The sequence below is a fragment of the Culex pipiens genome, chromosome 3 (assembly GCF_016801865.2).
Source record: "Culex pipiens pallens isolate TS chromosome 3, TS_CPP_V2, whole genome shotgun sequence".
In the NCBI taxonomy this organism is placed as follows: Eukaryota; Metazoa; Arthropoda; class Insecta; order Diptera; family Culicidae; genus Culex; species Culex pipiens.
Window position 1 is genome coordinate 5,596,204 of NC_068939.1, and position 24,813 is coordinate 5,621,016.

Sequence of the window (24,813 nt, forward strand, 5' to 3'; positions counted from 1 at the left end):
TCTTTTTATTTACTCTGGCGGTATGCAATTTCACCGGAAAAGTGGTCTGTACTTTTTCTTCACCGGCTTGGAACATTGACTGAAAAGTCATTAAAAGCGTTCCCTATATCGTCTCTATTTATAAAATACTCGTGTAAATAGACCTAGCACATATTCTGGCAAACTGACTCATTCGTAACGCCGCGGTTCATCCCATATTCGGTTGTGGATTTCGACGTCCACAATCCAATCCAGACAAAGTTCACTCATCAGGTCCTTATTTAGCAACAAAAGAAAAAAAACCCAGCAAGCCATGGACAGTAAAGAGTTCCGCCGTCGGGGCACGGAAATGGTCGAGTACATCTGCAACTATCTGGAAACGCTCGAGGAACGGCGGGTCACGCCGAGCGTGGAACCGGGCTACCTGCGGCACCTGCTCCCCGGCGAGGCCCCGGAAAATCCGGAACCGTGGGAAAAAATCATGCAGGACGTCGAGAGTAAAATCATGCCCGGCGTGACGCACTGGCAGCATCCGCGCTTCCACGCGTACTTTCCCTCGGGGAACTCGTTCCCGTCCATTCTGGGCGACATGCTGAGCGACGGAATCGGCTGCATCGGGTTCTCGTGGGCGGCCAGCCCGGCCTGCACCGAGCTTGAGACGATCGTGCTGGATTGGTTGGGTAAGTAGCAGCAGGGACGAAAAAAAATCTCCTTCGAGCCGGATTTGAACCAGCGACCTATGGATAACTGAGGGCGAAGTGTGTGCCTCTCTATTGCTTTTGAGAGACCTCCAAATTCTACAGTCCACCGCTCTACCAACTGAGCTATCGAAGGGGGCTTGAAAGTGCACTTTTGCTTGCCGAAGAGATAATGATGCTCGGTGGTTGCTTTGATCACCCAAAATGCATTTTGTTTTATTTCGACCACTGAGACTTTCAAGGTGATCGTATTTTTAGCTGCTTCGGTTCAGCTGATAGTGAAAGGTGGGGTTCCAAAATCTGGACATTTTTGCTTTTATTTTCTCTTTCAGTAATGTTTCCAGTTTACCAAATGCTGCCTAGCACTAAAAAGTTTTTTCATTTTAAATTTTTGTTTATAGATTTATTTTGTACCCCTCATTTTTAAGGGAAAATTATGAGGGAGGGACATACAATGAAATAAAATTAGTATTGGCTTTATAAAATTAAACAGGAAACAAAATTTTGTCATGATTGCAATCTTCCAACTTTATTTAGAGAATGTTCCAACGCATCTTCCGAAACTTGAATTGCACTGAAACTTTATTTAGTTTTGGCTGCCGATGCGAAACACCAAACGGCATAATATCCCATTCCCTTTTGAAAAAGCCGTGGCGAAGATTTGATGACGAACACAAAAAACGCGTTTTTCTCGGAATACTTAGTTTGGCATAATAGCCGAATCTTCAATTATGGGCAGTCCAGATAACTGAACTTCGGATAATCAAGTCTGGACTGTTCTGGATAGACCTAAAACAGTTGAAAATTGGTTTGTAGACTTTCAACACAACTCCGAGTCGATGACAAACAAGGTTACCAGCTCAAAATTTTAAAAAGCTGGCAAAGTATCGATAAAAAATCTTGAAAAACCTTGCAGACGAAAATCTAACAGTTTTGAATAATGAGGGGGCAGGAATATATAAATTAATTGAAAAGTTTTAAGAATTTGAATGAATTACAATTTTCTTCTATAAAAACACATTCCAAATTTTACGATTTTCAATTTAATTCGTTCATTTTAATCAAAAAGTTGTTCAAAAATAACCATAAAATGAAAAATCAGCAAAATCTTTATTCTGGCTGACACTTGAAAAATCTGGCGTTCCAGATTTTTCTGACAACCTGGCAACCCTGATGACAAAGCCGCATTTAGATCTTTTTCGTATCCAAAAATCAAAATCTGCAAAAATAAAAAAATCAAAATAGAAAAAAATATTTAAAATCGCCATTGAGAATGTTTGAACATTACATCTAGAGATTATCGAGATAAGCAGCGAGTTGAACCCGTTTTTTTTCAAAATTTCAAAATATTGTGCTCCTACACGGAGAAAAAAGAGTTCCCAAAATCGTGAACAAGCGTTCATGAAAATGGGAACCACGAAAAAAGTGTTCAAATTTTATGGTACGTTTTCCAAAATCGTATCATGGGATTTGAACACTTTGCTCGAGGTTCCCATTTTCATGAACGCTTGTTCACGATTTTGGTAACTCTTTTTTTCTCCGTGTACATGGTTAAAACTGTTGTCCCGATTTGCCCCAGTTAACGGTACTTGAAATCGGTTTATCTCAGCAATATTACAGCCTCACTTTTTCAATTTGGGCATTTCTTTAGCTTTTTGCAATAGTGGAAAATATTCGCAAATTTGTACCCAGAGGAAAGATTTTATGATTAAATATTTTGCAACAAAATGCACTCCTTAAAAAGCCTTCTTTTAATTACCGTAAACTGGGACGATTTAAATAGCCCGCGGTGACTTTGGTAGGTTTTTCAATTGCTCTTCAAATTAAACATTTTTGAGAATTTTAAGTATGTAAGTATGTAGACTGTTACATAGGATGTATCAAAATTAGCGGCCAAATCAAATTATGGCATGGAGACGACTCCTACACCTCGAATGACTTAACGGCCTAACAACAACCAAGGCCGGGACCGACATTTTACTTTTTCATCCGATGGAAGGTTGCAGCAGATGGGAATTGAACCCAGAATCATTCGCTTACAAAGCGGACAGCGTAACCATTCGGCCACACACTGCCAAAAATGACCATATTAATTGAAAAAAAAACAAAGGCTCAACTCAAAGTTAAATTTTACAAATAAAAAATGATCTTGAAAAAAAAACTTTTTAATAATACCTTTTTGTTCAATAAAATTTTAACTTGGTTAAATCAATTCGTCGGTCATACACTAGAACTAGAAAAAATGCATTTTACTCCACAAAAAAAAACAAATTATCAAAAATAAAGGTGGTAAATACTTGGGTAAATATGTTCAAAATAGTTCTTTCATCATTTTTTTTTTGACAAAAATTTGTTTGAAAAATGTATTCTCAATTATTTTCCAAAAAGTGACTTATATAGAGGAACCAATAATGTTAAATGGCAGTTTTGAAAATAAGTAGATTGTATTCAATAAAACTTAATTTCAAAAGAAAATTCAACATTTATTAAGGTGAAATTACTGACTGGTCAAAAGTTGAACGTACGATCACGATACCAACTCAATAATTTGGTCCACGATTAACCCTGCCGATGACCAAAACAGTCATTTGCAGTTCAAAATTCCTAGAATGTTTGCTTGATCTCTGACGTTCACCCAAATACCGTAATGTGGCGGTTGGAAAATAATCTCAAAATCACACACACAAAGTTTGGCGTTTCACGCTGGTGATGACGAATAAACAAAGCTTCCTCTCCCTCTTTTAAATATACGTTACACTCGGAAACTGTTTAGCCGAAACGTACGTCTAACAATAATTTGACTAACATGAGTTGCACAGTAAGAAACACATTTTGTTTGCTGACCAAAATAAATTTTCGTAAAAACAAAAATTCTACCATTTTTTCATCAAGTTTAACACAACATTAAAAAATCGATTAGATTTTTTTCCGTGCTTAACACTAAACAATCTAGTTAAACGAGAGTGAAATTGTCTACAATTGTGCGTATTTCAATTCATCATCGCAGCAGGCGTTTGGTCATTTCCGCTTACAAAAATAAATCCACTAAAATTTTGTGTATATTTAAAAATACGCGGTTTACCGCCCACCTCGGAAAAGACAAAAAAAAACGCGCTGTCCGACATAATTTATTGGTTATTAATAGGGGTGTTGCTAGTGGCCAGATGATTTATCCATCCATCACGGCGCGTGTTTGGCAACGAGTCTGCACCGGACGATCCGAATGGGTGCAAATGACCTTAACATATATATATTTTTTCTGGTCATTTGACGTCTTTTGGTGGGGAGAAAAAAATGAATTTGAGGAAAAAAGATTTTCCTTCGAGCCGGATTTGAACCAGCGACCTATGGATTACTGACAGTTTATTGTTTTCTAAGTTCTTTTACCTCTACAGTCCACCGCTCTACCAACTGAGCTATCGAAGGTGGTGTATTGATCTTTTGACATTTTGTAACGAATTAAATAAATTGTCAGCACTCAGCGACTGGGCGAGTTAATGCACCCTTCGATAGCTCAGTTGGTAGAGCGGTGGACTGTAGAAGTAGAAGAAATCAGATATTCAGTAATCCATAGGTCGCTGGTTCAAATCCGGCTCGAAGGAGTTATTTTACTACTCACTAGAAATACCAGGAATACCAGAAATAAAATGCTATTACATTTTTTCTAAAAAAATTCTATGATTTTCAACAATATTTGACAAAAAAAAAAAAAAAGATAAGTCGGTTTGCAAAAATAAACCAACAGTGAATCATGTTTGTTTTTATCCTTCAACGATACCAACACCTTCGATAGCTCAGTTGGTAGAGCGGTGGACTGTAGAAATGATTGGATTCGAATGAATCACAGTAATCCATAGGTCGCTGGTTCAAATCCGGCTCGAAGGAGATTCTTTTTATTTTTGAACAAATTAAAACAATGGAAGATGTTGCCCGTGGGAGTCGCTCAACCTGCATTCCTGTCACACATGAGGTCTGCACAGCTGATTCCACGTAGATTTTTCCCGCCAGTAATGACAGGAAACGTTGACAAACGGAATATGTGCCAAAATCATAAGTGGTTTTTAACATATGAAGGGAAATCATCGTGAACTGGAACTGCCGGTCGTTAGCCCGGGTAAAGTGGAAACGTTGAGATGATTGTTGTCCTCTGCTCTCATCTCGCAAAAAGCCATACAGAGAACCACGTCCCATTCAACCGGCTCCGTGGCTTAATGGTTACGGCTTCTGTCTCCCAAGCAGAAGGTTCAGGGATCAAATCCCGGTCGGTACCTTTGAAATTTGGAATCAGGAATTTGAATATGAATAAAAACTAAAATGAATCAGGTGGGATTCAAACTCACACCTTTGGATTGGTGGTGGTCTGGGACTCAAAGCAGTCGGCCATCAGAAAGTTTACACTTTAGCAGTGAATTGATCCGTAGTGTTGAAACATGTTATCTCTTCTTCTTATATTATTAAATACACGCTGATCCCTGATTTGCCTGACAGGATTGGAAGTCTAAATATAGATCGAGTTTCCTTCAGATGCTTGCTTCTATGTTTAGGCGGGGCCGAACAATGCCCAGCGACCTCGGAATTGGACCGCAAGGAGCTCTGTCATTCTGAAACGGGTCGTTGGAAGCAGCGCGAGGGCTATCACCACCTAATACCCGGGACTGAGATAAGCTGTATCAGCATTCGGCATGTACACAGTCTGATACAAATTATACTTTCCCATAATTTCGCTACCGGTTAGCGGGTATTGGATTGGACCACACACACACACACACACAATTAAAACAATGGAAGATGTTTTCGGCCATTACTCAAACACTCTTATTTGAAATTGAACAAAATAGAATAATTGTATAAGGCCATCTTTCAACATTATTTTCGTGTTTATTAAAACAAGCAACTTGCGGACACCGTCCATTAAACTGACCCAAACGCAAATTGGTTTTTAATTTAATAAAATGTCATAACCATGGTTGCTAATAAAAACTACTCGCACCCAACCCACTGCGATGTGCAGAACTCTGGCCAGCTGGCGCACATCGGCTGGAAAGAAAAGTCCCAGGAAAAAACTTTAACGTTAATAAATCTACTCCGTTTTTCTCGTCCCACCCCCGCAGGCAAAGCCATCGGCCTGCCGGATCAGTTCCTGGCGCTGAAGCCGGGCAGCAAAGGAGGCGGCGTAATTCAGGTAGATTATGACTTCTAATTATCATCATCGCTGAGGGTGGTGGTGGCCGCAGAGTAATGCAATTAGCGCAATTTTCCGACAGACTTCCGCGTCCGAGTGCGTCCTGGTGACGATGCTGGCCGCCCGGGCCCAGGCCATCAAGGTGCTCAAGCAGCAGCATCCGTTCGTCGAGGAGGGCCACCTGCTGTCCAAGCTCATGGCCTACTGCTCGAAGGAGGCGCACAGCTGCGTCGAGAAGGCCGCCATGATTAGCTTCGTCAAGTTGCGCATCCTGGAGCCGGACGAAAAGTGCTCCCTCCGGGCGGACACGTTGCGAAAGGTGAGGTCAGATGTTTGGTTTTTATTCGGGGGATCCCAGCGCACCTGGTCCGATGGATTTGTCGGAGCAAAAATTAGCAGATGTTCAATCGAAATTATCGAATAACTGTGAATGAGAAAAAGTAAACACCTACTTTGCTAAAGTGGGGGAGTCCGAACGGACACCTTCTTGTATACACATTGATACATTCGATAATTTTGGAGATCTTATTCACACTTAATAACGAGATCACCGTGATGACTTTCCAGGCCATGGAGGAGGATGAACAGCAGGGTTTGATACCGTTTTTCGTGTCAACCACGCTCGGAACTACCGGTTCGTGTGCGTTTGACGATCTGGCCGAGATTGGTGAAGCTCTGCAGCGCTTCCCCAGCGTCTGGCTTCACGTGGACGCAGCCTACGCGGGTAATTCGTTCATATGTCCAGAGCTCAAGTATCTGCTGAAGGGCATCGAGTACGCCGACTCGTTCAACACCAACCCCAACAAGTGGCTGTTGACCAACTTTGACTGCTCGACGCTGTGGGTCCGTGACCGGATTCGGCTTACGTCAGCTCTAGTGGTATGTTTGCTTGAGAGTTGTTATATCGTAACTATGATGCTAGGTTCTGAATATCCGGTAGGTTGACCCTTTGTATCTCAAGCACGGTTATTCGGACTCGGCCATCGACTACCGTCATTGGGGTGTCCCGCTGAGCCGACGCTTCCGGTCGCTCAAGTTGTGGTTCGTACTGCGCAGTTACGGAATCACCGGGCTGCAGAACTACATCCGTCACCACATCGATCTGGCCAAGCGATTCGAGCGGCTTGTGCTGAAGGATAGTCGCTTCGAGGTGTGCAACGAAGTCAAGCTCGGACTGGTGTGCTTCCGGCTCAAGGGCACTGACCGGATCAACGAGAAGCTACTGAGCTGTATCAACGCGTCCGGCAAGATCCACATGGTACCGGCATCGGTCAACGAGCGGTACGTGATCCGGTTCTGCGCAACGGCTCAGAATGCCACCGTTGAGGATATTGGTATGTTGTCAGCTTAGTAATCTCTTCGTGAGGCTTCAACTAACTCTACTTCACAGATTACGCATGGGACGTCATAACGGACTTTGCGGCGGAGATCCTGGAGAAGGACCAAGCCGACGAGGTGACCGAGATCGTGGACCGGCGCAAAACGCACACGCTCGCCCAGAAGCGATCGTTCTTCGTGCGTATGGTCAGCGATCCGAAGATCTACAATCCGGCCATCAACAAGGCGCAGACGCCATTGAGGATTTCCGGCGAGCTGACGTCACCGTCGACCGATGGAACCGTCGTTACCGTGCAGTCGCCAAAGTGAGTTTTGAAGAAGTGTGATACGATTGTGAATGGTAATGTCAATGTCTTTTTTACAGAACTCCCGGATCAGCTTCTTGGATCAGCTGGCCGTTGGCCTTCCTGTTCGCCAACTCCGAGGATGGGCCAAAAAACGATATGCCATTGAGGTAAGTCGATCTAGAATATCTTTAAGAGTCATTTTCTGATTATCAACTTGTGCAGATTCCGTCATCTGGACACCATGGTCCGACTGTCCGCTTCGCGTCGTAACTCGGCAACCGGCGGAGGATCGTCACCGGAGGGTGAAAACGGACTGGTTCTGGCCAAATCGCCCAAGCGATCTCCCATTATGATACGAAGACGGGGTACGTCACCGAGTTCCGGTGGTGCCGGCAATGGATCGGACAAGTAATTTTAAACTCAAACAGGACACTCTCAAACCGATGGATCTCTCTTCTCACCTGGCAGCAGAACTTACTCTAGTCGTCGCAATTCTTGAATGTTTAAACGTAAAATGTGTGTGTAACTCTCTAAAAAGTATATTCAACCATCGATTCAAAAGTCGGCACGGGAATTCTCTAATTATAGGCAAATATGCAGGAAGAAAGATATGGGAAGGGGCCTGAAACGCCCTAAATATAGCACACTGTTGGAAGTATATTATAATATTTATTCTCCACTCTCTCACTCACCGCAAAACATACACACTAGAACACGCAGACGTTGAAGTAAATAAACAAATTCCATAGATTGCAAGTTGAAAATCTAGCAAAACAAGGGAAACTAGCTCTTTTCGTGCACTTCGAGTCCGTCAAGAAGTTGTTTACATTTTCACATACCTACTTTCCCTCTTTCCACCCAATAGCTTTCCTCTACCAGGTATCGGATGATCGCTAAATGCATGAAACATTGTCGATTCGAACCTTTTATTTCATCAAGCCGAACCGATACACGACGTTATCCGGATAAAGTTATCGTAGAACAATTGCGTCGCAGCAGCAAATACTGAACACTCGGATAGTTTGTTCAGGAGGCAATCCTTGGCTCGAACCACCGAACTGTAACATGGGGTAGGTATTCAGATGATCATACGAGGATCAAGATGCTTGATCAACATACCCGCAATCTTCTTCCGTCAGTGCCTTCCGGTCGTCGTACTGCTTGTTAATAATGTTCAGCGCAGCACACTCGAAGATGTATCCGCCCAGCTCGTTGGTACACTTCTCATGCTTAACTCGATCGTACACAATATGCGCTCCATCGTCCTTGCAAACATGTCCCAAAACGCTCTCGATCCACCCTCGGAGTGCCTCGAAGATCTCGTAGTTCTTCTCCGGAACGCAACCCTTAACGGCCACCATGAACGGTTCGAAGCAGTTGGGAGCTTTTCTCAGGTTTGGGCAGTGTCTACAAGAGGAAGCATAACAATCAATACCACGATCCCACGCAACGACCGTCACCGGACTTGGCCAAAATCGTCCGCTGGTTGTCCGCGTCCAGTCGGATCGCGTCCATGTTGAACTGGATCACGTCCAGCGTATTCCTCAAGCAGGCTCGCACGTTGATCCAGGTTCGCGTGATGATCGACCCGTTGATGCCCTTTTTCTCACACTCACTCTCGGCGTACTTCCAAAGGTTCACGTACGAGAATTCCATCGGATCCAGCAGGGACTCATCGTTGGAGTCGGCCCGGATTCGATCGCAAAGCGACAAAAAGGTTAGTATCAAAAGGGGCGCTGCAAGCTTCATTGCTAACGGATGACCGTCCAAGACTGGTCCAGCAAAATTGGGACTAAACCAGACTCGGTATACACATTGTCCGAAATGCGACTGCGATAACGTGGTGAACTTTTGTTCTGTAGGTCAGTAAACCGGCGATAAGTGTTTGTTTTTAACTCGTCAAAAATCATTCACTAGACCCTCACAAACTTTCATTCAACTAGAAAGCGTCGTACGCACCGAAGGTGCATGATGTAATATTTCATCATCTTCCCCTCAAGAATCACGTGGCTACCTCTCTTAAGGAAAGGCTTCGACAACATGCCAATCAATTCTTTGAGCCACCTTTTTCGCATGCTGAAGTGGTGAAATGGTTCAGTGGACTCATCTGCTCACGTAAGGCTCGCCTGCATAATTACCGTGGAGACACATTTCGGCCGTGGTAGCAGGTAGGTAGTGAATCATCGTGACCGAGCAAGTTTTGGCCCCCAACCAATGCGGCCGGTTAATGGACCAATCGCGGCAGCTTTTATTGAGGGGGTACCTGTTTTGTGACCTATCATTGTGCTCACCGCCTCGAGAAACGGAATTGCTTCCACTTGGCTGAGCTGAAAGGGGGGTTCGGAGAATTCGAGCGTGCAAAATTTTGACGGATGCTGATGAGATGAACTCATTGCGGGATGCTGCGAAATACTCTTGGAGATATGAATGTTTGCTCACTATTTTACTTTAAATGTTCATCATAAGTAAAGGGTGAGCGAATAAAATATCACAATCGGAATAATTTATGTCAAAATATCGCAAATTATTGAAGCTGTTACAAAACAAACAATATAAAAATACACGAAATACGTAGTAACAGTGATTTTTCGTTATATCTATGACATTTGCTCTTGGTCATGAAATTTGTTCAAAACACCCGAGGTTCACGGAACCAATTCTTTAATTTGCGATGTTGGGCTGTTTTGTTTCCGGAGTTTTCCTAAGCAGCTTAAACACCGAAAAAGAAAAAAAGAAAATAGATCTTCAAAAGCTTAAAATTCTTTTGAATAAATAACAAGAAAAAAGTTGAATAAAAAAACAAATTTTCAATAAATATTTTGTTTTAGATTTATGTTATCTTTAAATTATTCAAATTGTCCTCAAGCACAGCACGCGCGCACGGTTCGTAAAAAGGTTGTCCGATCCGGACCAAATTTCCGTATTTTTTTTGTTTTACCACTAGGGTGTTCCTTGCTCACATTTAACATTTTTTTCAGCTCCGTTTAAACCAGGGTTGCCCAACCTTTTGGCCCTGCAAAAAAATACGGGTCTAATTATTTTGGCCAAGGAACCCCCAGAAAAATTCTGAGCCCAATCGGAGAACTTTTTTTCGGTTTAGGCTCTTTTCAAATGGAATTGCTGTATATATATTTTTATAAAAAAAAAACATATTTATTTTCCCTAAAAGAGCACTCAGCTAGCAAAATCTAAACTTAGAAACAAGTACCCTCCCTGTAAAGGCTTTTGAATTGATCTCAGTTGAAAGGTTCTCCAAATCTCTGAATTGCAAATGTAACATCTTGGAGCAGAACTGTTAAATTCTAAAAAAAACATTCAATTTTCAATGAACGTTGCAATTTTTTGAAGTTTTTGATATATTTTTCAATATTTTAAAAATATTTCCAGTGATCTATTTTCAGTATGAATAATTAGATTTTTAAGCTTTTTTTAAAAAAAAATTATCACTAAAAAGTTGTTCTGCAAAAATACATTAGCTTTGTTTACTTATTTATTAAAAAAAAGAAAATAGAAAAAAAAACTTCAAATTGAAGTAAACACAGTTAAAACTGAAAGAAATAAAACTCTTTTTGTAAATTTAAAGACAACAATCCAAGTTTTTTCATAAATTTCACAATTTTACGAAATGGATAATTTTGTTTTCCTGCACAATTTTGCACCAATTTGAGCTAACCAGTTTGCAAAAGAATGAAAAATTGCTTATGATTTTAAGAACCACGAAGGAATATATTCACGTTTATAGTGCAAATGCACCATACTCATGAATGAATTCCTTCGTGGTTCTCAAATTCATGAACTTAATTCACGATTATGGGAATTGATTTTTTTTTTCTGTGTAATTAAGAATTTCGAAAAATCTAATCTAATATATTAAAAGCTCGTATGACATAAAAAATGCTGTTTTAGCCAAAAATCTTGGGTTTGAAAATAATTTTATCGGAAATTTGACATAACATGTCCATAAATAGTTTCATTGAAAGGATTTCCAGACGCGGGTTTTCCACAAAAAAACTTAATTTTTGATGCAACGCGCGCGAGAACCATAAAACGGCAAAACATATATTTTTGAATTGGTATTTCACAAAAAAATATATTTTTCAAATGGCAGAGAAATTTCTCTACACAATTTTTATTTTCTGAGAATTGGAAAAAATGCTGAGACAGAGCATTGCAATTAATTGAAATTGAGAAAACTATTTTTTGTGTTTTCCAATAAGTCTAATATTTATAACTGATGATATCTCTGGAAATATTCATCAATTTTTCTATAAAAAAAAAAAAACTATGAAATCTTCCAAACTTTCGATTGCAAATATTTTTTATATTTCTATTTTTTACAATCAAAATTGGATCAATAGTTTCTGAGATATTGTCAGTAGAAAAAATTGGACTTATTGAAAAACAATTTCTTTTTCCTTCAATTTAAATTTGTCTGAAAAAATAAACATTTTCCAATTTTTATGACTTCCCTTCCTAGGATACAGATTGCCGTATATTTACAAAGCATATTTGTATGGACAGCTGCCTAAATTGCATGAAGAATAGGACGAACTAATGATAGAAAATTGCTTCTCTGGTTATAGGGAAGCCCTCCAACAAGTTTCAAACAAGTTCAAATAAAAACAAATTAAAAAAATGGCTTTATTTTGAAATAATTCACAATTTTAGTAACTCTGAGAAATCTATTAAACCAAAACCTTGTATATTTGAAAAGAACAGTAGACAAGAATATCTTTTTAAAATAATTAAGTTATTGCATTTATTTATTTTTTAAACAATTTTGAAATTACTGAAAAATTCTAGTGATTCGCACTTTTTTTTTGCATTGAAAAATCACTGACGTTAGTAATTAATTCACTTACACTTATCATCACGTGATACGTTATTTGTATTATTGAACGAATAAGTACATACAAATACGATTTGATCTCTATCATCGATTGAGCAGTTGATCAGTTTCTGTTTCGCATCTGAACTACACAGATCTTATTAAAAAATGAATTTGTTACTGATAGTCACGGTGATCGTTGCAGTCGCCAAAGGTATGATCCAATCGAAATAACCAAACAGACACAAGCAAATTTATTTTCAAGGCTGCTCGAGTGCTCCAACTGAGGACTCAGATGAAAGAGAATCTCTGCAAGAATTGGAAGCCGTCCGACGTCTTCGCAAGACACTGGAGGATTCCTGTGAAAGCAATAGTGGCTCAAACGCCACTTATGGCGACATGATGGAGGCAGTGGCTGATACTCCCGCGTGTTTTGGGTCCAAATTTGACCTGGAAGAGCTGGTTGATGGGTGGAACCGGCTTAGTAATGCCACCAGGGAGCAGTACTTTACGAAAAATTGTCCGGTGGTGAAACAAGGCGTTCAGGAGTGTTTGGTACCAGTTGAGGCTATAAGTCGGTTGTGTATGACATCGGAAGCTCAGCGAGTTGAATGGCCGGACTTTCCGATGTATTTGCTTCCTAAGGTGGTGGATTTGCTCTGCGAGGGTCATGGCGAGATTCTGTTTGGTAAGTACGGGTTGTTACGATAATCTTCAAGATTAAAATGATCAAAATTAACAAATTCCAAACAGCAAACAATAGCAAAAGTCCCACGAAATGCTTCGAGAATTACTTCACCTACATGAAGCAGTGCATGCGGAACTTTATGAGTGAAACCAACGCCAAACCTCGGGGAGAGTTTGCCGAGGTCGAGTGTCGGGTACTGGAGCGATCCCGACGGTGCGTGATCGACAAGTTAACAAACTGTGGCAACGGCGAGCTGATCAAGGTTTTTGACCTGCCGTATAGATCCGTCGTGGAGCAGACGGCGTGTAGCAATGTGGGTATCAAGCGAAAGTGTTTGAATTGTAATAGTCTTGACATTCCTTTTTCCTTTTCAGTTCATTAAGCTTGAATAAAGATAAAGATTTATGTTTTCCTCTGTTACTTCACTCAGTTTATCGCAAATCATTAAATTATTCTTCCAGTAATCAACGTTCTTATCGCACAATTTCAATGTGAAGAGTAAATGTTAATCAATGAATGTTGTTTACGTTTTTAATGATAGTCACACCAACTCCTGCAGTCTCACAAGAAGCAGGTCTAATCAGCAGTGTTTTACATTGAAATACGTACGGCGCGTGATCTTTGCACTATTTCAAACCAAACAACGATCATGGCTGGAGCCTTCACAGTGATTGTGGCAATCGCAGTGCTCAGTAGTAGAGGTCTGACAATTCCAAGTATTTATTTTTCTTTCCAAAAATCTTTACTTTTCTTTTTAAATTTGCAGAGAGTACAGCAATTCCCATCTTCCACGGATATTACCTTTCGGCTCTTCAGGAAGGATGTCACTCAAAAACCAACGAAACCACAATAAGACCAAGCGGAGTCGCTCAATTCCGAAGCTGCATCGCCAAGCATCTTGACCTGCAGGAAACGCAACGGGAGTACGCCCAGCTGAACGATTTCAGCCGGATTCAGTTCTTCGACAAGTACTGTCCCCAGATCAACAGCTCGCTGGAGTGCTTCGGTCCGATGATGGAGGATTTGCGCCGTTGCCGGGACCCGGAAGATATGAAGCTGTACGAAGTTGTGGCCGAAACGCTGCCAAAAGCCGTGTCCTGGATCTGTCTAAATCATGGGGAAGTGTTTGCTAGTGAGTGTTCTCTTAGTTGTTGAAATTATCGCTTGAAAATGCAGCATCCTATTCTTTCAAGAATTGAAGGATCCTCGAACCCAAATGTGCTTGGACAGCTTGGAATCCAAAGCAGAAGTCAAATGTGGCCGTGGAATGTCCAGCGTATTTAAGCCTCGACGGCGTCGGATATCCCAGTATGAGGAGGTAGAGTGCAGGTATTTGAAACAAATTTGTTTTTAATAAAGGTTTTTTCAGTAAATTTGTTTCAGAGGATTCATCGAAACGCACAACTGTATAGTCGAGAAGTATATTTCCTGCGGAGTTGCTGAAGCAAAAGAGTTGCTCGATCTTTTCTACAAGCCAATTATGGAGGCGAGTTCGTGTGAAAATACAGTTCTATAACATCAAATTTAATATCCTAAGTATTATTGTGCTCACAGTACAGTTATTCCTGTAGAGCTCTATAGAACTGAAAGTGGCATGAAATAAAAACATATTTGAATATGTACAAAAGTATTATTATCGGCAACATTTTTTTTTATTTCTGTATTTTTATGCTTTTGTATTTCAGTCATTTTTGCCATATACACCTACAGAAAAAATAAAATAAAAAATCGATTGAAACAGTAAAAAAAACTAGCTGGACTAACCAAAATCCAAGCAAGAAAAAATAATGTTAACCGGCAAAAAGGATGACTAAAAAACAGCCTAGCATTGGAAATAAAAAAAAAGATAATTAAAAAACACTTGCAATAGTCGAAAAACCAGCTATACTCACCAAAAACCTAGCAAAAATTGCAGAAAAGTATGCTTAAAGTTGGGCGAAATTGATCGGCTGATTGATAGCATTTCCACAATATAAAACGTTTTATTTGAACTCAATATTTGATCATTACTTGACTGATTATTTCATATTGGAAGGCCAACACAAATGAGAATAAAAATTGCAACTGTGCGTTCTTTGATTTTGAAAGTAGTGGCAAGGACAAATTTCAACAATAAATTACCAAAATAAACTAATTCTTATCAGCGTCTGCTCTAAGCTTTGAGTTACTTCCTCAAATCATGGTCAGTTTATTGAAGCCACGAGACGCGTAAACATCGAAGATGAAATATGTGGTGCTCTTGTTTGTAGCAGTTATATCTGGTAATTGTTTAAAAATTTAAAAAAAAAAACAAAATAATCAAAAAATATTTCAAACTAGCATCAACGGCGGCTGTTCTTCCGGAAAAGACCCAAAACACCTCCTCCTCGCTTTCCTTGGGCGATTCTCTCGACATATCGGTTCCCTTCGTGGGAGATCTCGAGGGGGCCTGTCTCGCCCGGACCGGTTCCAACGATACCTTCGAGGAGATCATTTCCACCGTCTACGTGGTTCCACTGTGCTTCGCGTTGAATTTGGAAGTTGATCGCTTGATGGCCGATGCCCAGGATCTCGCCGAAGCTTCCGAAACGACTCGAGTGGAGTTTTTCAAGAGGTGAGTTTGGACATCGTTGAACACAGTGTTGCAATTGTGAATTTGGTTTTAGATATTGCCCACAAGTGAAGAATTCCCTACGTTGCATAACCCAAGTTACCGATATGGTGCGCCAATGTGTGGAACCTGACAGGATTGCACTTTACGACACATTTGTCAGCACGATTCCGGAAGCAGTTGATCTTATCTGTAAGAACGATGGGGAACTCATCTTTGGTAAGTTTGGCAATACAATTATAAATTCTTTGAATAACATCTGACTTTATACCGCAGTCGACGGTCCCAACTTCAAGGAGTGCTCGAAAAAGTTGCCCAGATATTTGGACGACTGCTCGAGCAACATAGCAAGCTTTGCGGATACGATGGACCTGACCGCGTACGGCGAATATCAGTGCACCGAGCTGGACAAGGTTCGTCAGTGTTACAAGAAGGAACTGGCCGACTGTAGAGCTCCCCGGATGATCGAGCTGTTTGACCTGTTCTATCGACCAGTGGTGAAGGCGAGTCCGTGCAAGGATGTAAGAGATTATAAGTAAGAGTATGGTGCATTTTTAATGAAGATTGTTGCTTTTATTTCAGTTTATAAAACTCGAAGAACTAAAGGAAGTTGAAAACAATAACATTTGATGATAAGTTTTTCAGTCTGAGGGGCTACAGATTTTTTTTAAGTAAAAAAATGATATGTGAAAACCTTAATTTGAAGATTTGTTTAATTTTTCTTTCCCTTAAATTGACATCCCTAAGACTTAATCTTGTTTAATTTTAATCTATTTGTTTATGAATTCTGGACACTACATTTTATTCATTTATAATCAAGGTTAAGGGTATCTTCACAACTTTGGATTCTTATAAGTAGATGTAGATTCTCAATTTACCTTAATCTAAATCGCTAAGCCAGAGTTCAAGAGGTTGCTTTATCTGTTGTAAATATGGCTTTCTCAAAATTGGGGATTTTTTTAGAAGTTGTCTTTTTTCTTCAAATTATTTGTTATCAGTGTTAGCAAAAACCTCCCGTAGCGACCGGCGAAATCCTCAGTTCACCTTAACCTTCCATAGAGAGACAACCATGGCGTTCCGAACGGTGCTGTTAATTGTGTTGGTCGGTTTAATTTCTGGTAAGTTACCGCCTTGAGTTGTTTTAAAGATCATGTACGAAATCTCCCCCTTATCCAGTATCGACGGCCCAGGATAGTGACGAAAGCGACTCCTCGGTAGATTATGAGGAGTTGGCGAAATATCTAGACCTGCTCGAGCCCAGCTGCCTGAGGCTGACCGGATCTAACAAAACCTACGAACAGTTGGTTATCAACAGTGTTTACGTGCCTCTTTACCTTTCCTCCAAACTTGACGTGGCGGACTTTCAACGAGATCTGAAAACCTTGGACGAATCAAACAGAGAAAAGTTCTTCCCCAAGTATTGTCGCCAGTTGCTTAGATCTCTTAGTGTTCTAGAGCCGGTGACTACAGAGCTTCGGAAATGCCTGGATCCAGAAGAGGTCGAACTCTTGGACCTTCTCATTGATATGCTGCCGGAAGCGATCAACCTTGCCTGCAAGGACAACGGACAGATCTTCTTTAGTGAGTGTAGTTCTTTGAAAAATCTTCATGGGAAAACCTTTTCAAATCTCCCAAATTTTCCACAGTGGACGATTCCAACAAGTGCTTGGATAAATTTACTGGTTACGTGAAAAAGTGCGCAGCCAAAGTCTCGAAAACGACCGAAGCGGTAGACCTGTCCAACTACGGTCGGCAGCAGTGCAAAGAGCTGGCCGAGGTTCGGGAGTGCTTCGAGCAGAAGACGGCTGGCTGCAAAGGGCCAAGATTGATGGAAGATTGATTAATCGTCAAAGGGTTTGAAACAAAATGGTAGTGCCATACCCAAGTAACCGCGGGACTGTATAAGGTAACTTTAAGTCCCCTCTATATCAACATATAAAGTATTCCAATAGAGTCTCAAAACTTTATATTCACTCTATACGCATGGAGGTAAAATTGAGTGGCGACGGGTAGAGTTGATATAAAGTTATACCGTGATAAAATTTCAAAATACTGCTTTACCGACAGTATTAAAAATAGAAACAAAAAGTTTTGCGCAGCTCTCTCTTTCTGGGGAGAGTGCTTTTCACGCAGGGATTATGTTTTTGAAAGCTTATTTGTGTGTTTTTTTGTTGAATTCCTCTACATTGGAGATTCTAAACAGCGTATTGAATTGGATTTATAAGACATGTTTCTCCTTGATGTGCTGCGCCAACCGTCACGTCCGTATGGATGAACAGTTGATGTTTTTCGATACAGTCAGTCAGAACAACTTTATTTTGTTCAGGGAAAATAAAAACACCTGGCAGGTTAAATCGGAGCATTTATTCTTCACTAAGCTACAAAGGCTAATCACGATATCGCGCACTTGTATTTTTAATCTATTTTATCCTTTATTCCTCATTAATTACATTTCTGAGTGTGTAAAAGAAAAGACGCACAGCGTCACAAAAAGCTACCACAAAAATGTCAGCACTCTCTCTCGTAGTGACCTCCCTTCGCTAGACTTTTCCCAGCCAGTGTTGCCAGTTTCTATGTCTAAACAAGTATCATTATTAAATAAATATCGTTTTCTCAGTATTCGCCACACAGATCACTCTAATTCCGCTCTAAAATTCCTCGTGCATAATCCTTATCAGTTGTAGCAAAAACGTTCCGTACTGACCGGTAGCATCCTCAGTTCATCTTAAACCCGCTAAGAATCAACGTCTACCGAGAGACAATCATGGCGTTCCGAAAGATGCTGTTAGTTGCGCTGGTCGGCGGCCTCATTTCTGGTAAGTTATCAGCTCACGTTGTGTTATAGGTCATGGCAGAAGTCTTCCTCTTTCCCCTCCCCCCCAGTATCGACGGCCCGGGTTATTGACAACAATGAGAGCAAGTCTTCGGAGGAATCCGGGGAGCTGGCGGAATTTCTAGGCGAGGTCGAGTCCAGCTGCCGGAAACTGACCGGATCTAACGAAACCTACGAAATGATGGTGCTTCATGCTGCTCTGGTTCCACTTTGTGTCATTTCTAAATTGGACATTGAGAGCTTTTCGACAGATCTGGACAACTTGGACGAAACGAACAGGACGGAGTTCTTTCCCAAGTATTGTCCCCAGTTGCACGATTCTCTGAGTTGTCTTGAGCCGGTGACGGCAGAGCTTCGAAAATGCCTGGATCCCGAAGAAGTCGAAGTGCTGGACGTAATCGTCAATATGCTGCCGGAAGGACTCAACCTTGCCTGCAAGGACAACGGACAGATCTTCTTCAGTGAGTGTAGTTCTTTGAATAACCTTCACGAGAAAAATTCTTCTAATTGGCCTAACCTTCCACAGTGGACGATTCCGACTTCAACGAGTGTTCGGATAAATTTGTTGGCTACGTTGAAAAGTGCGCCGACAAGATCTCCAACACGACCGACGCGATGAACCTGTCCAGCTACGGTCCGAAGCAGTGCGACGAGCTGTCCCAGGTTCGGGAGTGCTTCGAGCAGCAGATGGTCGAGTGCAAAGCGCCCAAGTTGATTGAAATTTTCGACTTGTTCTACCGGCCCATGGTGAAGGCGAGTCCGTGCAAGAACGTGAGTAGATTGAACGGTTGAATCAGGTTTAGGTTGATTTAATGTTTTGTTCTTTTATAGCTGATCACACTGACCGAGCTTCCCGAGATCGAAAGCAATGCCATTTGAAGTGCATCAGAGAGCTTAAAGCAGAATGGTAATAATCTTATCAGTTACAGTTTGAAATGACGTTCAAAACGTGCTTATAAACATTATTAATTTACTCGAAATACACGAATATAATGTTATTTAATCCATATAAAAATGAAGTTTTGATGCAATTACTATTGAAAATATGAAAATTAAAGTCTGACAAGCATCTGTAAGAAGACATCGATTAATGTTATCGATATAGATTTGACGTGACTCGATAAAACTATTGACACACGCCATACAAAAATCTTCATGACATGAACAACATATAGAATTGATATGCTCTTGATGCTGACAATATACTTATCAATTTGTGTGGCGCCGAATTACACCATGTCATGTTCTGACTCGTATTGTTGTGCAAAATAATGATGATATTATAACCGATTAAAACCGTGTGCAACTTAGAAGGTATTGTTTTGATTCGCAAAACCTTAGAAAATTATTATCAGTGCATTTTTGGCTTTATGTTCTGCTTTGCACCGAAATCCTTCAATTCGAATTCTTATCATGTTATTTTAATAAAAACCGGCTGTATTGACCGGTAGCATCCACAGTTCATCTAAACATCGCGAAGAGAGACAACCATGGCGCTCCGAAATATGCTGTTAATTTTGATGATTGGCTTCATTTCTGGTAAGTTATCAGCTTAGTTTGTATTACAGGTTTTGGCGGTAATCTTCTTCATTCTCAGCAACGACGGCCCGGAATATTGAAATCAACTCTTCGGAAGATTATGATGAGTTGTCGGCATTTCTAGACAAGGTCGAGCCCAGCTGCTGGAGGCAGACTGGATCTAACAAAACCTACGAAAAGTTGCTTGTTAAAAGTATCTTTGCTCCATTTTGCATAACGTCCAAACTCGACGTGAGGAGCTTGTCTAGCGATCTGAAAACCTTGGACGAATCAACCAGGGCAACATTCTTCGCCAAGTATTGTCCCCAGATGCACAATTGTCTCAGCTGTTTAGAGCCGGTGACTGCAGAGCTTCGGAAATGCTTGGCTCCAAATGAAGTCGATGTACTGGACATCATGATCGATAGGCTGCCGGAAGGAATAAACCTTGCCTGCAAGGACAACGGACAGATCTTCTTCAGTGAGTAGAGGCCTTCTTTCGAGAGAACCGAAAAAATCTCCAATTTTGACGAAGCGATTGGCCTGTCCAACTACGGTTCGAAGCAGTGCGAGGAGCTGGTCCAGGTTCGGGAGTGCTTCGAGCAGAAGATGGTTGAGTGCAAGGCACCAAGGCTGATGGACATTTTTGATCTGTTTTACCGACCCATAATGAAGGCTACTCCGTGTAAAAATGTGATTAGAGAATAACTCAATCAAATTTGGAGCTTCCTCGAATCGAAAACAATACCAATAAAAGCGTAAAAATATAAAAAAGTAAATCTGCAACTAACTCGGAGCGTTTAGCACGGTAAGTCCACGCACCCCCCTCAACCCCCGTTGATTCTGTGGTACATGGATACGATCGAAGAATCTGTCCAACGCGGTTAATGCAACGTAGCATAACGTGAATTTCAATAAAATGCTCTTTCAAAGTGTATCAAATGACAACTCTGACAAGCTTCTGTAAGAAGGCATCGAATCATGTTATTTCTAGATTTGACGCGTCTCTACAAAACTATTGACACACGCCCTACAAAAAATTTACGTGACGTGAACAAAACTTAGTATTGATATGTTGCCGATGTAGATAACATATCGAATCGTGTGGCGCCGAATCGTACCGCGTCATGTTCGGGCTTTTATCGTTGTGCAAATAATGACGATATTATAATTGCAACGTCGGTGAGATTTCCAGCGGATGCGGCTTGGTGAGTCGATTTCATAACTGATAAAGAGCGCCGAAAATCCCTAGCTTGACACTGCAAATATTCTGGGGTTTATTATATTTTGCTATTTGCCAGAACTGATTCATGTTCGTTCGGGAAAATTCTGATTTAGTTTATTCAAGCATTTGGTTATACAAACAGTTTTGTTTTGAATATGAAAACAGCATAATTTTTAATTCTTTGTAATTTTAACCATCGTTCCATCAATTAAATTTGTACAAAAAAGTCGTTTTGCATCATTTTTTTAATACACGTCTCCATACAAATTTTGACACAGCCAAAATTTTTAGTTTCCGAATATGTTATTTAACGGTGCACATCAATCAAAGCTTATGCACCAAGTTTTTTGTTACAGACATTTTAGTATCTTCACAATGACGGGAACTATCAATATGATGTTTTTTTCATTCACTAAAGTACTGTTTCTAAAGTTATTTACAACAAAGTTTGACTATTTTTACAATCGGATTGTTTCAGGATTGGGTCCATAAGTTTGCCAATTTTGGAATAAGAAGACAAAAACTTCCTTGGTTGCTGTGCACTAGCGTGGCTCACGGATATATGAAAAAGACAACAGTGTTCAATTTCGAACGCCTCGACCGAAATTTTGTAGCTTTTTAGCCCTAGCCTGAAATTTTGAGCGAGTTTGGTTAATGTTTAGTTGTTCCACTCTTGACCTGAAGTTATAAAGAAATTTCAATAAATTTAATTTAATTATTTTCAACTTTTTAACTCTTCTTCGAGAAAGTTTTCTTATGCCCACTGATTTTTCCTCAAAAAAGAGGTTTCTTATAGTTTTTGATCCGGGGAAAAACTTTGTAGAATATCGCAAATCGCTAGGAATTAATCCCGGAAAGATACATGAAAATTTTTAGAGCACGTTACATTTTTTTTCCATACTCCAAAAATATCCTGTATCTTTTCGAGATCAATTCCTAGCGATTTGCGATGTTTTTAAAAGGTGTTCCCCGGATCAAAAGCTATAACCTGAGGAACATTTTATTGGGTTTTGTGAAACTTTCTCTAAGAAGAGGTTAAAAGTGAAAATTTCCCATATTAAATTTTCAAAAGTTCCATACTAACTAACCTTAACCAAATGCGCTCAAAATTGAAGGCGATGTTCTGGGGCCATATTGCTTCAAAATTCCGGGCGAGGCGTTCGAAATTGAAGTGAGCCACGCTACTGTGCACCCATAAAAAAAAGGTGCAGGTGGTTATGTTACACATGACCAGTATGACAAAGAACTTTGCAAGATGATTGTTGAAATTTTCGATAAGAATGTCCGGTCCAAATTTCCCCATGATTCCCTTATAATTACATAAGACAACTCTTTTGTGAATAGTTTTAAGACATAATATCAACGTCCTATCGAACTAAGGGGACGGAAATTGCAAATGGAGCTGCAATAGATATCAAGGTGAAATCAATCGACTTTCCCTCACCACTCGAAAGTTATCAAGATGCGGAAATGTTTTTGCAAGGCTGTTGCAAGCAATTGGCGGCAGCAAAGTAAATTTCAACAGCAAACACTAAAACTGCCCTTTCAAGGGCTCTAATTGAATTCGAAATAGTTATTCTATATTTCCAGAAACAGAATTTCGCCGCGGCACAATAAAAAGGCAATCGCAGTAATCGATTTATTACTTCCTGCGTAAAATAAGCGATTTATTTTAACTGCGTAACTTCAGATAATGATCAGATGCATGTGCAGTATCAAAAACCATAAAGTTTGATACCCATATTGCCCTAACTCTTATGGTTCGGCAAATGTCCCCTCATCGGAACATCCGCGGGGCCTCCGGCCACTCCGGATTGTAGCCAATACTTCCGAAATTTCAAATTTCATGTCCAGTATCAAAAACCATGAAGTTTGATACCCATATTGCCTCAACTCTTATGGTTCGGGAAATGTCCCCCCACCGGAACATCCCCGGGGCCTCCGGATTGTGGTCACTACTGCTGAAATGTCAAATTTTATGTCCAGTATCAAAAACCATAAAGTTTGATACCCATATTGCCCTAACTCTTATGGTTCGGCAAATGTCCCCTCATCGGAACATCCGCGGGGCCTCCGGCCACTCCGGATTGTGGCCAATACTTCCAAAATTTCAAATTTCATGTCCAGTATCAAAAACCATAAAGTTTGATACCCATATTGCCCCAACTCTTTTGGTTCGGCAAATGTTCCCCTTCGGAACATCCACGGGGCCTCCGGCCACTCCGGATTGCGGTCACGACTGCCGAAATGTTAAATTTCATGTCCAGTATCAAAAACCATAAACTTTATCGCAACCACAACCAACTTGACCCAAAGGGAACTGGTTCTCGATCAACACGGAGACCCCTTCTTGATGCCGTTAACCGGAGCTTCTGGGATCAGCAGCTTGACCACATCGGTCCCTAACGTTCTTCCTTGATGGCCTGCAGCGACAATCCGTCCCGTTCCTGCGACGGCCCGAGCCATTTCGGCGACCTCTCCACGTCGTTGACCGGGGGAAATTTCTGCTGTCCCTTTTGATTCTGCAACTGCCACTCGATGTTGACTCCTCGGCTATCAGAAAATTATGAGCTTGAGTGGAGATGATTTTAGATACATCAATTTCACGTCTCTCGGAGAGGATGATCGGGAAAGGTTTGTTCAACCAATCAGCGTGAAGGAAAAGGAGGGGAAGTCTGCGAAGAGGGGAAATCGCCACGTAACGATTTCGCTTCGCAAAAAATTGGGTTCCGATCTTTTTATTCATTCTCTTTACACATACTAAACACCACCTAGAGCACCAAACAGTGCGTTGCAAGTGTATTTGTAGCAAAAAAGCGCCATCGACTGTGGATTTGCTCGTGTGTGTGTGTGTGTGTGTGTGTGTGTGTGTGTGTGTGTGTGTGTGTGTGTGTGTGTGTGTGTGTGTGTGTGTGTGTGTGTGTGTGTGTGTGTAGTAAACCGCACTAAAATTGTGTTCGCGGAACCACACTAATATCGAAAATCGATTTTCCCCAAGATCGATCGGATGAGCAAACTCGTGAAGGGTAGTTGCACGGCAGAAACCAGGCGCACACAAATGAAGCTCCCCAGCCCGCGTTTGTGTGTATGCGTTGATAATTTGGTGCTCTTTCAAACCCCAAACTTGCCACTCGATTTCCCTTCCGCACACACAAACACTCACTACCGTACCCAACCAGATTTTTAAAGAATACTCTTTCGTGTGAATTGGCCCTGAAAAGGGCCATTTTAACATGTAAATTACAACTACAACCCGGTCCGAACCAGTTTACTTACAGCTAAGGGGACCTAAATAAAAAATTTCACAAATAAAAAAAAAAAAGGGCCATTTTAACGTCCTATGACGATGATAAAACCATGCGATGATGACACTCCAAGTTGTCGGCAATTTTCCCTCCCGCGCCTGCTCTGCCTCTCTTTCCAATTTTTCAATTCTCTCCTTCCTCTCGGCGGCTCTGCTGTGCTGCTGCTGCTTCTCGATCCTCCTCGTGCAAAGCTTCGGACTCGTTTGAGCTTCAACCGGTGGCACGGCGCTCTTTTATAACCTCGCTTGGCTGTGACGGCTCGACGCTTTCGAAGCAGTGGCAGAGAGCAAAATTTGCTAAGTGCTAGATACTTGAATCTGATTAATGTGTTCGGGAAAGGTT

The 24,813-nt window shown here is 41.0% G+C and overlaps 7 protein-coding genes and 4 non-coding genes across 12 annotated transcripts in view; 7 read left to right on the top strand and 4 right to left on the bottom strand.

Annotated features, from left to right (window-relative positions):
• LOC120422862 (uncharacterized) overlaps nucleotides 1–24,813 on the bottom strand; it is a 55,038-nt gene that overhangs the window by 12,187 nt on the left and 18,038 nt on the right. The gene's annotated exons all lie outside the window — the stretch shown is intronic.
• Nucleotides 6–7,903, top strand: LOC120422869 (tyrosine decarboxylase). Its single transcript, XM_039586418.2, has 8 exons — nucleotides 6–659; nucleotides 5,789–5,859; nucleotides 5,942–6,178; nucleotides 6,427–6,738; nucleotides 6,800–7,193; nucleotides 7,250–7,502; nucleotides 7,562–7,651; nucleotides 7,707–7,903. Exons 1-8 carry the CDS (start codon nucleotides 293–295, stop codon nucleotides 7,894–7,896), a joined length of 1,914 nt encoding a protein of 637 aa, XP_039442352.1. The 5' UTR covers nucleotides 6–292; the 3' UTR covers nucleotides 7,897–7,903.
• Trnay-gua (transfer RNA tyrosine (anticodon GUA)) lies at nucleotides 689–813 on the bottom strand. The gene is made up of 2 exons: nucleotides 777–813; nucleotides 689–724 (listed from the first exon to the last, which is right to left on the bottom strand). It is a non-coding gene; the product is annotated as a tRNA-Tyr (tRNA).
• Nucleotides 3,995–4,103, bottom strand: Trnay-gua (transfer RNA tyrosine (anticodon GUA)). The gene is made up of 2 exons: nucleotides 4,067–4,103; nucleotides 3,995–4,030 (listed from the first exon to the last, which is right to left on the bottom strand). It is a non-coding gene; the product is annotated as a tRNA-Tyr (tRNA).
• Nucleotides 4,181–4,279, top strand: Trnay-gua (transfer RNA tyrosine (anticodon GUA)). The gene is made up of 2 exons: nucleotides 4,181–4,217; nucleotides 4,244–4,279. It is a non-coding gene; the product is annotated as a tRNA-Tyr (tRNA).
• On the top strand, nucleotides 4,461–4,562 carry Trnay-gua (transfer RNA tyrosine (anticodon GUA)). The gene is made up of 2 exons: nucleotides 4,461–4,497; nucleotides 4,527–4,562. It is a non-coding gene; the product is annotated as a tRNA-Tyr (tRNA).
• On the bottom strand, nucleotides 8,141–9,342 carry LOC120422866 (uncharacterized). Its single transcript, XM_039586414.2, has 3 exons — nucleotides 8,950–9,342; nucleotides 8,604–8,891; nucleotides 8,141–8,542 (listed from the first exon to the last, which is right to left on the bottom strand). Exons 1-3 carry the CDS (start codon nucleotides 9,231–9,233, stop codon nucleotides 8,419–8,421), a joined length of 696 nt encoding a protein of 231 aa, XP_039442348.1. The 5' UTR covers nucleotides 9,234–9,342; the 3' UTR covers nucleotides 8,141–8,418.
• On the top strand, nucleotides 12,405–13,505 carry LOC120422864 (uncharacterized). Its single transcript, XM_039586413.2, has 4 exons — nucleotides 12,405–12,526; nucleotides 12,578–13,000; nucleotides 13,066–13,313; nucleotides 13,375–13,505. Exons 1-4 carry the CDS (start codon nucleotides 12,481–12,483, stop codon nucleotides 13,390–13,392), a joined length of 735 nt encoding a protein of 244 aa, XP_039442347.1. The 5' UTR covers nucleotides 12,405–12,480; the 3' UTR covers nucleotides 13,393–13,505.
• Nucleotides 13,501–16,307, top strand: LOC120422867 (27 kDa hemolymph glycoprotein-like). Of its 2 annotated transcripts, none has more exons than XM_039586415.2 (5): nucleotides 13,501–13,701; nucleotides 13,767–14,132; nucleotides 14,194–14,329; nucleotides 14,384–14,490; nucleotides 15,320–15,597. In XM_039586415.2, the coding sequence occupies exons 1-5, from the start codon at nucleotides 13,650–13,652 to the stop codon at nucleotides 15,595–15,597; spliced, it is 939 nt and encodes a 312-aa protein (XP_039442349.2). In that variant the 5' UTR covers nucleotides 13,501–13,649. The 2 variants fall into 2 exon arrangements, with proteins under 2 accessions (XP_039442349.2, XP_052567123.1); XM_052711163.1 differs by lacking the exons at nucleotides 13,501–13,701; nucleotides 13,767–14,132; nucleotides 14,194–14,329; nucleotides 14,384–14,490 and adding exons at nucleotides 14,537–15,261; nucleotides 15,646–15,809; nucleotides 15,867–16,111; nucleotides 16,173–16,307 and having other exon boundaries at nucleotides 15,320–15,593.
• LOC120422835 (uncharacterized) lies at nucleotides 16,448–17,430 on the top strand. The gene is made up of 3 exons (XM_039586377.2): nucleotides 16,448–16,708; nucleotides 16,767–17,171; nucleotides 17,237–17,430. Exons 1-3 carry the CDS (start codon nucleotides 16,660–16,662, stop codon nucleotides 17,428–17,430), a joined length of 648 nt encoding a protein of 215 aa, XP_039442311.1. The 5' UTR covers nucleotides 16,448–16,659.
• On the top strand, nucleotides 18,250–19,438 carry LOC120422863 (27 kDa hemolymph protein-like). Its single transcript, XM_039586412.2, has 4 exons — nucleotides 18,250–18,406; nucleotides 18,474–18,884; nucleotides 18,950–19,194; nucleotides 19,255–19,438. The coding sequence occupies exons 1-4, from the start codon at nucleotides 18,355–18,357 to the stop codon at nucleotides 19,300–19,302; spliced, it is 756 nt and encodes a 251-aa protein (XP_039442346.1). The 5' UTR covers nucleotides 18,250–18,354; the 3' UTR covers nucleotides 19,303–19,438.